This window comes from Stenella coeruleoalba, assembly GCF_951394435.1.
Source record: "Stenella coeruleoalba genome assembly, chromosome: 7".
Classification (NCBI taxonomy): Eukaryota; Metazoa; Chordata; class Mammalia; order Artiodactyla; family Delphinidae; genus Stenella; species Stenella coeruleoalba.
Window position 1 is genome coordinate 88638984 of NC_137153.1, and position 13212 is coordinate 88652195.

A 13212-nucleotide genomic window follows, 5' to 3' on the forward strand; every position below is an offset into this window, starting at 1 on the left:
ATGAGCTCAGCAGCTTTGGTCACACAACCGAACTGAGCCTCAGTTTCCTCATCTGAAGTACTCTTGGAATTATTTCACTGGCCACTTCTTTAATGAATATTTGTTGAGCTCCAACCATGGGCCAGGCATAAGGTCAGCACGTACTTTGCAGGCTATGATGAGGACCAAGTGAGTCTGAGGACAAGGCCTCACACATGGCGTGTGTCCCGAATAGTGCTGCCCTTGTGCTCTGGCTGTGAACAGTTAGTAAATCTGAACTCTTCAGGTCTAGGTAAGAGTTACTGTTTTTGAGAGAGGACTGCAGCTGGCACTTCCGTACTATAGGGTTGGGGGGGTCCTTCCCGTCCCAGGGGTGTTGATACCATAGCCCTCACCCTCCTGGCCTGTTTTAGGAAATGGAACCTCTCATCGTGGAGCCAGGAGCCCGTCTTTTAAAAAAGCTGGCTGAGTCTGACGAAGACATCAACAATCTCTTCGAAAAGGTGGAAAACGACAGCAACCTTGAAGACTACACCATCCAAGTAGGGGTCCCCTCGTGGCGGGACCCACCCTACCTGTGTCCTGCTCCTTTCTTCCCTGCCACCTGTTCTCCCAGCCTGACCCAAACTTCTTGGCACAGACCCTGTTGGAGCTGCGGGATCAGGTGGCCGAGAAGTTCCTGCTCCAGAAGCAGGAGATCAAGGAGCTGGATAAGACGCTGCACTCTCTTGAGTTCTCCCGGGCAGATAAAGTGAGTTGGCCTCCAGATGTGCTCTTGGTGATTTTCACTTGTGGGATTTGTGAGTCATCACCTGTTTTTAGTTCTCCAGGAGAAGGGAGTCACTCACTGTGGTGCCTTGTCATTTCTAGCTAAAAAGTGTGTTGAAGAAATATGTGGAAATCATAGAGAAAACTTCCTACCTCATGCAGCCCGACGTGTACAGGCTGATCAATAAAGAAGCCACGGTGAGTGATTTTCACGTGCAGGGGATGAGCCCGCGGGAGCAGGACCCCAGGATGCCCTAGAGCCTGGGTCTCAGGAATGATGGGCTTCTCATATACAACATTTCCAAGTAACTCAGGTTGGCTACTTGAGTTCAGAACTAGAGTCTCTGTTAAGTATTTTCAATAGAAATCTCTCTAGTACATTTTATGCTTCCCTGCCATGTTCCCTGCCAGTTAACCTAATACTGTGTCATCAGTGTGACCAATGCCAATTTTATGAGCACCTACGGGGCCGTGTCTCAGCTACCATGTGCAATGCTATGTGTGCTACAAGACAGAGGCATGATCTCACAACTGTTGTGGTCTCAGGGTGGTGTGTGCACTCATAAGTGACCTCAGCATGCCCTGTATGTCTAGTTTTTCTAGTGGTTCTTGTCTTTCCTCCTGCTGTCTGTCTATTGCTGAACCATGCCTGCTCCTCTGGCTCTGTCCCCACTGCTTCTCTGTCCACACCCTCAGCCTCCTCCAAATGCTTCCTTTGCGATAAAAAAAATACAAGAAAATCAAGGTTGTTCATGAAAGGACACTTCTTTTGGCTACTCAGAGGTACATTCTCTTGCATAGGCTTCTAGGTCCTGTACAGAAAGCTGGGCTTGCCGGTTAATGGGCCTCCTGGCAGCACGCAGGGTAGAAGGAGTACAGTGTTCAGAATCACAGATGGGCTCCAGCCCAGGTCTGTGCCTTGGGGTCCTGGACAAAGCACAGACAGAGAGTGAGCACAGGCCCCCCTCTCCACTGCCCAGACATGAAAGTTCCTGAAATTACTCAGCCCCAGCACCTGGAATTCCGTGTCCATAAAATGAGGATAGTGTTGCTTAAACACCAGTACTTGGGGGGAGGATGACATAAGAGGACGCAGCAGTGGCCGCTCTCATTTTGAGACAAGCAGGAGTTCCTAACTTTGAGCCATTTGATCGATTAGGGGAGTCAGAGTTAACAGTGTCCCACTTAGTTTCGACATTTGACTTTCCTGTGTTTATTGTACGCATAACAACTGGCACTTTCTGCTTGCTCTGTGTGCATCTATCATTTAACTTCACCAGTTCCTTGTGCTGTAAATGGCATCATCTTTACATTATGGCTACGGAATTGGAGGTTCAGGAGGTACTTGCCAATGCCCCCGAGCTGGGAACAGCCGGCATCAAACCTCGGCTTTCAGTGAAAATTGTTACTGAAATTTCTGCCTGCTGAGCTTGGCGGTTCTCACCCTTGCCCCAGGGCAGTGCATAGAGGGCTTGGGGACATGTGTGGGGCATTTTTGGCTGTCCCAGTCCTTGGGGGACTTGGGAGAGGCTGCTCTCATTTAAGGGGGCGGAGAGGCTAAATGGCAGAACAGTGTCACACAGTGAAGAATCGTCCCGACTGCCATGCCAAAGGTGCCCTGGTGAGGTCCGCTGGGAGGACCGCCAAAGAATGTCCTAGCTGTGATCTCATTTGGTAATTGGGTACTGGTTCTCATCACAACCATATGTGGCTGGTCCCTGGTAGCATGAGCACTCTGCTTTTGGAACAGATTTATAAAAAAAATAGTTAAACACTGAAAGCCTGCTGAAGTGCTTAACTCCAGTGAACTTAGAATCACCTTTTTAAACAAACCATCTGAGGTGGCCTTGGAGCTGGGTTGAAACTCACGTGGTCAGGGTTCATGGTTAAGCCTTCAGGAAAGACCCTTGTCATGTCCGTAGCTGCTGAGCCCCAGGCAGCTTCCTTGAGTGCCCAGCGACCCCACAGTAATCCTCAGACGCCGCCACGGCCCTGCTCGGCCCTCGGCCCGCAGCTCACCAGCCCCCTGTCCAACTGAGCCTTGTTCTGACCTTGGAGAGCCCCCGCTCTATCTAGAGCCTGCCCACCTGTGACTGCAGATCATAAACCACGCCCTGCTGGGCAACCGGAGGGCCCTCGCCCAGCTGTTCGTCAACCTGATGGAGGCCGCGCTGCAGCAGGAGCTCGATGGCCACCGCCGCTGGCAGGGCCTGGTGGATGCCTGGAAGGCTCTCAAGAAGGAGGACCTGGTGCAGGGTTTCAGGTCGGTGGCTGCCCACACCACCCGAGGCTCTCCCCCTGCCCCCCTGGGCGGCAGCATAGGCGGGCGAGGGGGGCACATTCTCCCTCCCTTTGTGGTCACTTTAAGAGGCTCTTGCTTTTTCTGGTGGTAAAAGTAATAGGTGCTCTTTTTTAAAAGTCAAAATAGATAAAAGTATAAGGAAGAAATTAAAAATCACCATTAATTCCTCACCACGGTGAGAAGCACGGCTGATATTTTGGTATATTTTCTCCCAGGCTTCTTTAGACCCATACTGCGTATGTAGATTTGTATCTTATTTTCTTCGTACACATTTTCTCATAAGCATTTTCTGAGCACTGTACAAACTGTTTGAAAATGTTAGTCTGATTATCTGCCCACTGCCCACTCTTTACTATTACTGGGCCAAGGAGAATGGCCATCCCTCAGGCTTGGGACACTTCCCACCCTGTGGTAGCAGGTTTTACCCATGGGAGGCAGGGTGAAGAGAGGGCCCATCTCCAAGCTCCCTGCACCAGATGGCACTTTTGTTAATGCTGACACAAGGGTCCTGGAGCTTTTGGCCAGTAAGGAAGGCTTTCTTTTGCTAAGAAAGGGACTCTTGGGACCAAGATGTCTGAGGACACCAAAGAGTGTCTGTCTGTGCTGTAGCCGTGGGGGTGGGAGGCCCATCTGTACGCCCGCATTTCTAGATGGAGAGCACCAGAGTCTGACTCTGGGGAGGAAGGAAAAGTGTATTGAGGTCTGGCTGCACCTGTACTTTCCCTGTGACCTTGGTCAAGGGCTTGAACATACAGAGCCTTTTTCTGCAGGTGCCGTGATGAACTGGTGATAGGGTTTCAGTGATGGTCAACAAGATGCTGTGTGGAAAGTGCCTGTCTCGGCCTGGGCGTGGGCTTGGGAGGTTGTTAAGATGTCAGTAATCATCATCGGCAGTGATGGCAGGTGCTAACATTTCCTGGGCATTTCCCAGGAGCCAGGCACGGTGCTAAGGGCTTTGCTCACATTATCTTGCTGGGTCCTCACAAGTACTCCTTGAGGAAGGTACTGTCATTAGCTCCATTACAGAAGAGGAAACTGAGATTCAGCGGGGGCAACTTGCCCAAGGTCACAGAGCTGGAGGCGGCAGTCAGGACCCACACCTGATCTGTGCCTGCTGGTCCCTCCATTCTTCTCTCCCCCGCTCTCCTTCCCTCTCTTTCTTCCCTCCTTTCCTCAGATGCCCGGATGGAGGGGAAGGGGCTGGGAGTGGTGTCCGGGTGCTAGGGTTCTGAACGTTCTTACCGTGGGTCTCATCCCTTCTCTCCCATCCACCTTGCCCCTCCCCTCCTCTGCATGGTGCCGACGTGTCTGGACGCCCAGTGAGTTCATGGCCAGTGAAAGGATCCAGACTCCTCCAGCTGTGCAGATGGAGCTGGAGACCATGTTTAAGAACCAGAGCGCCCTGCAGCAAAAGCGGCTGGACCATCTCTGCACCATCTGGTACAGAAGGAGGGGCCGCTGGGGAGGGGCACCTTTCGGGGGTCCATGGGGGAGGCAGGCACAGTCCTCAGCGTTGACCTTTCTTCTGAGGTGTCCTCCAGACCCGGCCATCTCCCAGTTCTCTGATCCTGGACTGGTTGCCTGGGTCCATGTTCTGGGGTGTCCCAGCCCCAGTGGCAACAGGGCACGTGACACATTTGCTGCAGAAAGAAGTTTAGTGTGGTTCTGCCAAAGAGCTTGGAAGCGGGTAATGGCAGGGGCGAGGTCGGAGGGGAGCGGGGGAAGGAGGAGCCAGGTCAGGGGCTAGACTTTTCCTGAGGGCAGTGGGGAGCAGAGTGACTCCATCAGCTCTGCAGTTCGGAGGGTGGGTAGAGGGGTATGAGTGAAGCTGAAGGCTTGGAGGCTGATGAGGAGGCTGCTGCCAGCAGACAGGGACCTGTCAGAGGCTGTGGGTGCTTCCCTCACACCTGGGTCCAGCTGATCCCATGATAAGCTCTTTGGCGGGAGCATACTGAATGTTCTAGACCCTGGAAGCCCACCGTCTGGGGAGCCTGTAGCATCCACCCTTAGCAGCAGGATGGAGCCTGTGTGGTCCTGCAAGGCAAAGACATTTCATGTGTTGGGACCCGTGCACCTCCTTGGTCCCTTGGACGCTGGGATGGTCCCTCGTTGGACGCTGAGATGCAGGTTCTTCCCGTCTCCCCACCACAGAGCTCAAGTTCTCCTGGGACGTAAATGACTATTAGGACCCCCACACCGTGAGCCAGAAGGACTCCCTCAGGATTGGCATCTCCTGCCCCATGTGCAGCCACATTTTCATGCAGTGTGAAATTAACGTGGATAAAAATCTCAACACAAGGAAAAGTGCTTTTGTTATTTTCTCTGACTCCACTTAGTCCCTGTTCATAAAGCTGGGCAAAACTTAGCCTTTCTTGGGGATCCTGTCCACTGAGGGAAAGTTACGGAATCCCACCCAAAGCCAGACCCGGTGGTGGGAGTCTGGTCCTCAGAGTTTGGTCCACACACATGCAGCTGGGCAACTGCTGCTGCTTCTAGACTGTAGGACGCAGGAATCTTGAGGAGGCTGCTCTGAGCCCCCGAGTCCTCACACCCAGGCAACCGTTGCTGTCCAGAGATGTGGGTCTTGCAGCTGCGCCCACGATGCCACCAGGAAGTAGGCTGGTGGTACTGCCAGGCTGGCACTGCCGGGCACCCGCCATCCTGCTGTGTCTGCACCTCCCCCCAGCCCCTTTCTATTGGGTGAGGAGACAGTCCTGGTCCCCAGCGCCCTCCTCCTCCCCAGGGCTCTCAGCCCACTCCCACAAATGCCTTCTCCTCAACAGTGTTCTCGACTCTCCTAAGAACTTAGACTTTTGCAGACAAAATGCAGAAAGGTTTTAGGCTGATGTCTTTTATGCCCCACCACATCCCTCATACAGGCTGTGAATGTGGGGCTGACTGCTGCCTGAGTGGAGGGGAGAGACAGGGCCAAAGACCTGGAGAAAAATGCATTCATTGATGCTTCTGGCCAAAGCTGGGACACACTGTATAATGGCAGTGTCTGCAGGCAGAGCGTGGAGCTGGGTGTGTGCTATGACCTGGCCTGGAGGAAGGTGGGGGCAATTCTAAGAAATCAGAGGCAAGAGCACATTTATAGGACATAGGACCCAGCAGTGGGAATATATAGAAAGGTGAAGTCAGGACATAATCCCACTGTCTGGAAGCATTGCAAACACAATGCTTAAACACACAACTTAAAGTTGCAAAGCCTTGATCACAGAATTCCAGTGAGTGTCGAGCGAAGGTTTGGGTTTGTGGTGTTTGTGCAAAGAGGTCTGGGCAGCTCCCACAAAGCACACTGTGTAGACGCCACCTATGTTTCCTTGACCAGTCAGCGGCTGCTAGGGAGCCTTCTAATCATGCCCGAGGAGCTGTTCCATGGAACTGCCTCATATGGGATCACATGTAGCGCCCACGTCCCATCCCGGCCCAGAGCTCCAGGCCTTCCTCTGTAGACCCAGAGCCCCAGACGCCCGGCGAGGATCCTTGTTTCGGCGCATGCCAGGCCCTCTGCAGGCTTGTGGGCAGTGATGGCAGAGGGGTGGGGAGTCTTATTAAGATTCCCAGGGCCCCAAGAGGGAGTTATCCAAAATCCCAGGAGACTCCCCATGGATTTTCCTGGACCCAGTAAGTATATGTGCATGTAATTTAAAAATAGTTTTTAAAAATAAAATTTGCATTTTGGAGTAATGTTAGATTTACAGAAAAGTTACAAAGGTAGCACACAGAATTCCTGTATACTCCTAATCCAGTTTCCCTAATGTTGTCATCTTACACTGCCCGTGGACACTTGTCAACACTAAGAAATTAACTTTGATGAGTTCCCATTAAGTAAGCACCAGACTTTTTCGGATTTCACCAGTTTTTCCACTAATGTCCTTTTTCTGTTCCAGGACCCAATCTAGGATGCCACATTGCATTTAGTACAATGTTTAGACTTGAGATTATGCCCTGCACACTCTTGTACCTACCTTTTGCTCTTTACTGTCCCACTATGAGGGGGCTGCCCAAGACCATCCTGGGTTACACGTCTTGTCCTGACATAATTGTTTATCTCATCCCCCTTTCACTGGCAAAATGTCCTGGTTTGGACAATAACTAGCATGTCATACGCATTTTTCCACATCAGTAAACACCACCTGTAACTTCCTTAGTGGCCTAAAGCAACAATCATTTTTTGCTTCTCATGATTCTGTGAGCTGGCCGAGCAGTTCCCTGTGGCTGGGCTGGATGGCCTTACTCCCGTGTCTGGAGCCTCAGCTGGGGCAGCTGGGGCCTCTCTCCACTTGCTCCCTCAGCCTCCAGGAGGCTAATCCAGGCTTGTAGGCATGGTGGTGGTGCTGGCAGAAGAGCTCCCTACAGCAAGAGAGGGCAAGTGGAATGCATAAGCCCTTTCCCCAAGCCTTTTCTGTGTCATGTTTGCTAGTGTCCCATTGGCCAAAGCAAATCTCATGGCCAAGCCCAGATCCAGGGGTGGAAAAATAGACTCCACCTGCTGGTGGGAAGACCTAACGATACTGACCATTTTTCAATCTGCTACACTCTTTTTAGTGACTACAGAAGAGAATTCATGTATTTTATTTAGACAAGTCCCTATTGTTGGAATGAAGGTTGTTTTTGATTTTTTGAGTGTTTATAAACAGTACTGTTAAAGAACTGTCTTAATGCGTAAACTCTGTATGCATTTTATATTGTTATCTCTCATTAGGTTCCTCCAAGTGGCTTCCTGGGTCGTGTGATAACCATTTGGTTTTTTTCCATTAGGAAAATTCAGTTTTATTTTCTCAGTAACATGCTCAATAATGTTCTTAGACCTTTTCACGAGGTATGCTTTTGGCACCAGGAAATCCCCAACAGGTCACTCATTTCATCGGTATTTACGTAGATACTTCCCTAGACCCGTGTTCCTTGAAGATGCTACCAATTTTGGTGAGTGAATGTTTTATTCAAGTGTGGCTCACGTGTCACATCTTCCTTCCCCAGTGACCTCCTGCCCCCCAATTACAGCAAAGCTCAGCTGACTGAATGGCGTTCTACTCTCAACTCCCTGAATAAGCACCTCGGTGAGTGACGTTTGTGGGATCCCACTTGAGTGTCACCAGAACTCTGCTCAAGTAGTAGCTTCGTAGCAGCTTCAGTCTGTCAGCCAGTCATTTATGTGAGAGTCTGTTATAAACTCACGAGTAGGTGGCAAGTCCCTCTTGGGGAAGAAGGGTTGGGGTGTGGAGAGAAGAGTAAGCTCTGAGGGTTTATCTCGGACCCCCAGACCTTGCCTGGCAGAGCCCCTCCTCCTCCCACCACCTCCCAAGTCACTTCCCAGCTGGTCCCACACTCTGACCCCTGACCACAGCATGGAGCCAGAGGGATGGCTCCAAGGACCACCTGTGAGGACGGCTCAGGGGCCAGACCCTGGATGTATGAGGTGCACTGTCCCCACTCTGGGACCTAGGGGAAGTCATGGCCTCTCTTGGCCTCCAATTCCTCCTCCATAAAATAGGAATCTCAAGAGGAGTAATAAAGGTACCTACCTTGTGGGGTTGATGTAAGAATCACGTGCAATCCTGCAGTCCAGTCATAGTTCAGTGGCTGGCTTACTCAGTGCTCAAGAATAAATAGTAATGTTTAGAAATTCTCTATAACCAGGGTCCTCAAACTCCAGCCCACAGGCCACTGCCCGTTAGTAAATATGGGTCATTGGGACACAGCTCCACTCATTTGTTTACGTACTGTCTCTGGCTGCTTCTGCTCTATAACAGCAGAAATGAGTGGTTGCAGCAGAGACTGTATGGCTTTCAAAGCCGGAAATATTACTATCTAGCAGAGTTTGCCAAGTCTTGCTCTAGAAGATATATTCAATACAGTATTTCAATCTCCTTTGAGGCAACCCAGTGAGGTCAGTGGTGTCATTGGCCCTCTGTGATAGAGAAGGATTCAGAGGCACAGAGAGGTGAAGTGTCCTGCCCAAGGTCACACAGCCAAGGAAGTGTCACAGCCAGACTTGACCTGGGTGCTTTGGTTAGTAGTACCCACCACTGCTCCCAGGGCTCTCGGGTTTATAATTCCAAAGGTATTATAATTATATTATAATACCAAGCATAAGAGTCCTGAGACCCTAAATAATAGCAATGGCTGCCATTCACTGGACGCCTCCTAGGAACAAGTGTGGTGCTGGGCCCTGGTAACCAGCAGGGTGGATCTCTCTCGAGTGCTTCCAGTCCAGAGCGGAAGTCAGACCACGCAGGATGTTACAGCAGGGAGTGGACAGGTGGCCAGCTACATGAATGTGTATTTGGGGGCACAGCCTGGTTAAAGGTTATAAGACACCTTGCCAAGGAAGTGATCATGCAGTTGAGACCTGCAAGGCAAGTACCAGGTAGCCAGGCCCAGGGGTCAGGGGAGCTTTCTAAGCCGGAAGACTAGTACGTGGGGAGGCTGAGAGGTCAGACAGAGCTGGGGCCTTCAGGGAAAGGAGAAGGTGGCAGGCGAGGCTGGAAGATGCCAGAGGGCCATACTGTGCTGGCCATGTGGCCATGTGCGGAAGGCTGAACTTTATCCTGAAGGCAGTGGGAACCCAGTGGAAGGTTCTGAGCTGAGAGTGATAAGGTTAGAGGGGGGAACGGATCAGAGGGGTACAGGAACAGAAGCACAGAGACCCGGGGTGGGGCTTCATCATAGTGACTTCATAGGAAGGGTGGAGGTGTGCTAGCCGAGGCAGCGGCCCTGGGGATGGGAGAAACCAGCTTTATGGCCTCTCCTCACCAGTTCCACTACACATCTACCCTCCCCAGTGTTCTTTTTTTTTTTTTTTTCCGGTACGCGGGTCTCTCACTGTCATGGCCTCTCCTGTTGCGGAGCACAGGCTCTGGACATGCAGGCTCAGCGGCCATGGCTCACGGGCCCAGCCGCTCCGCGGCACGTGGGATCTTCCCGGACCAGGGCACGAACCCGTGTCCCCTGCATCGGCGGGCGGACTCTCAACCACTGCGCCACCAGGGAAGCCCTACCCTCGCCAGTGTTCTAACTGCCATCCAGCCTGCCTTCCTCCCAGCCCTTGTCAAGGAACAACCACCACACAATCTTTGTGTTATCTTTCAGTTTCTAGAACTGCCAGGAACATTAAACTTCAGTTCCTTATCTTAGACACCAAGAGATACACCGAGGTGACTATAAACCAGAAACAGTAGGGCAGAGGAAGAGGAGAAGATCAATCAATCAATTAATCAATCCATCAGCTTTGGAATGTTCCGCTAGTCCATTCGCTTCTTACGGTATTCACCACAGACATGATCTGTAAACGCTCCTTAATTTGCACCTGGTTACTGTTCTGTGACGTGGTGCAACTCCCCCAAAAGAATTTCACCAGCCTCGAAACTGAGTCAAGAATTAGGGTCAGAACAGAAAAAGGTGGCTCCTCATTTGAGGTCCTTATCTTGGGGTGTCAGGAACTTTGAGGCGAGGGAGATAGCAGCCCCTGATCTAAATTATCCCCGCTATTGAGGCACTTGGCTGGGGAGAAGCCTCTGCCCTGAGCGACGGGGAAACTCCTCTTGCCAACCTCCCCTCTTCTTCTGGAAGAGCTGCTGACATCTTTTTTCCACCTATGGAGACGCCTACCACGTGGACTGCATGATGCGGATCCGCTTGCAGTATGAGAAGACCTGGCAGGAGTGCCTGGCCCAAGTGCAGAAGTGCAAGGTGGGTGCCCCTCCTGGCCCGTCTGAGGAGAGGAGCACAGGGCATGCCCCTGCCCCTCTCCAGCCCGCACACCCTGCTTTCCCTCCACGCTGGCCTCTGGGCATTCTGAAGCTGTTCCCTCAGCCTGGACCCTCTTCTGCCCAGCTGTTCCCACCCACCCCTCAGTGGCCCCCAACATGACCTCCTCCAGGAAGCCTTCCCTGACCCCACGGACAAAGTTTCCCCCTCTGATCACCTCAGCCTTCTCCCTTGACCCTCTGTATCACTTCACTTTATTTATTCAGTGGAGGTCATGTCATGGGAGTTATTTCCAATGCTTCCCTTTTGTAGATAGTGTTGCCACTGGCATCACACACAACTTCACTCCACCTGCCCACCTCTGTTAGAGGGTGAGACAGCGAGTCCTCTCACAACCGTCTTCAATTACAATGCCTGGTTTTCTGAGGTGCAAGGACATACTGGGTCAGAATGCCCCTTCCGTGCCTCCTTGGGAAAACTGTTTAGATGAAAAACCCCCAAAAGCCTAAACATTTTGAAGATGGTGTAACCTGCCGGCTCTGGCGGTAGGAGTCCCCAAGCCATGAGGGTCTCACCTGTGGGCCCCAAGAAGTGCCTGTTCCTCCATCCATCCCTCGTGTGTGTGTCTGTCGAGCTTTGGCTCTGCCACCAAGACTCTGAGGTGAGCAGCGTCCAGGGGAGCAGAGCGCTCTCCAGTGTGATGCACGGTGCGGGCGCTGTGGTCTCTGGGGGCTGTGCCACACTCTTGCACCCACTCTCATCAAATCCTACAAGGCCCTGCAGAGTGGGTGTCGCTGGCCCCATCTGGAGGTGAGAAGGCCAGTTTGCAAAAGACCCAGGGACTGTCCGAGCCCACAGGACTCTGCCCACTTGCTCTGTGGCCTTAGGGGCAGTCACGTGCCTCTCAGTCAGCCCTTCAGGGGCGTCAGACTTTAGGAGTAAAGCCTGGAGGGAAACCTTGTGCCCTTGGAGAGCCTCCCCAAGGCCAAACCCCCAGCGCTCACCACCTCATCACTCACGCCCTCCCCAGAGCCCCATGGCCCTGTGGCCCTGAGTGCTGATGCCTTGTACCCATGCTCATGGCCCCTGGTTGGGTGCATGCAGGGGGTGAATGCTGACGTCCTCACGTACCCCAAGAGCACTCTGAGCCTGACAGGGGGCGCCTGGTGTTCCTGGGCAGCGGCATTGGAAGTATACCACTGGAGACACGTTTTTAATTTGGGGGAGGTTGATTTATTCTAGATTTTGTACATAAATCAAGTCTTTATTGATATAGAGAGCTGGCTTTCCAGTTGGCATAATTCCAGACAGGAAATGGGAGCCGTGTCTGGCTTGCAGCAACGCTGAGGCCGTGTAGGATGGCGGCTGAGGCCTGTAGGGTGTGCAGTAGGACAGTTCTGAGTCCAGATCCCAGTTCCACCACTTGCCAGGTGTGTGACCTCCAGCGAGTTCCTTCACTAATGTGAGCTTTGGTTTCCCATCTGCCAAACGGGGCTAATGAGAACACCTCTGGGGGACTCAGTGAACAGGGGCAGCACATAGCACCTGGACACAGTGGGCAGATAAAGCTGGACCGTCTCCACTGCTGTGGGAGTTTCCGCCGAGTTCTCGGGCATGGCTGGGAGGCGATCTCAGGGGCAGCACCAGCCCTGAGGCGAAGCCCCCATCAGCCCTAAGCCGGGCTCTGCCTTGTACCTCTCCAGAAGCAGCTGCTGGACTGGAAGGCCTTCACTGAGGAGGAAGCAGAGAGCCTGGTGAGCCCGTCCTTCTTCCAGATGGTGGGAAGTCTCCAGAGCAAGGCGGAGGAGGAGCTGGAGGCCTTGGGTGTGCGTAACTGGGGACCTGTGCAGCTGGGGAGCAGGGTGGGGGGCACCCGGCGTGCTGGGCTGTGAGAGGAGTGGGAGCCCGGGGACTTACAACTTTGCCGTCACTGGTGCGTGCAGCCCCTTGGAGCAGTGCCCCTGTGCCGGGTGCTCCAGGCTCACCCCTTGATGCCTCAGTCACCCGCGGACTCCGATTGAACAGTCGCGGGCAGTGAGTGCTCCCCGAGCCCTTGCCGAGTCTGGGTGCTGAAGGTCACGAGGAGCAGTAAGCCTGCATCCCATGATGCTTAGAGTCTAGAGCAGGGGTCAGCACACGTTTTCTGTGAAGGGCCAGATAGTAAATATTTTAGGCTCTGTGGGCTGTCAGGTTTCTGGCACAAATTCTCGCTCTGCTGCTGTCACACAGAAGCAGCCCTATGCAATGCAGAAATGAATGGGTATGGCTGTGTTTCAATAAAACTTTATTTATGGACACTGAAATTTGAATTTCATATAATTTTTACATCATTAAATATCTTCTTTAGGTTTTATTCAGCCATTAAAAAATGTAAAATCTGTGCTTAGCTCCCAAGGTTAAACAGAAATAGGCAGGGGGCTATATTTAGCTCACGGGCCACAGTTTGCCAA

At 52.4% G+C, this 13212-nt stretch overlaps 1 protein-coding gene across 1 annotated transcript in view; it reads left to right on the forward strand.

Annotated features, from left to right (window-relative positions):
- Positions 1-13212, forward strand: part of CCDC180 (coiled-coil domain containing 180) — a 55544-nt gene that overhangs the window by 6567 nt on the left and 35765 nt on the right. Inside the window, exons 5-12 of the mRNA XM_079927683.1 lie at positions 393-521; positions 620-730; positions 850-945; positions 2847-3010; positions 4370-4489; positions 8033-8112; positions 10656-10744; positions 12466-12588. Of these exons, the coding sequence (XP_079783809.1) occupies positions 393-521; positions 620-730; positions 850-945; positions 2847-3010; positions 4370-4489; positions 8033-8112; positions 10656-10744; positions 12466-12588 (912 nt within the window). The remainder of the gene's footprint in view (positions 1-392; positions 522-619; positions 731-849; positions 946-2846; positions 3011-4369; positions 4490-8032; positions 8113-10655; positions 10745-12465; positions 12589-13212) is intronic.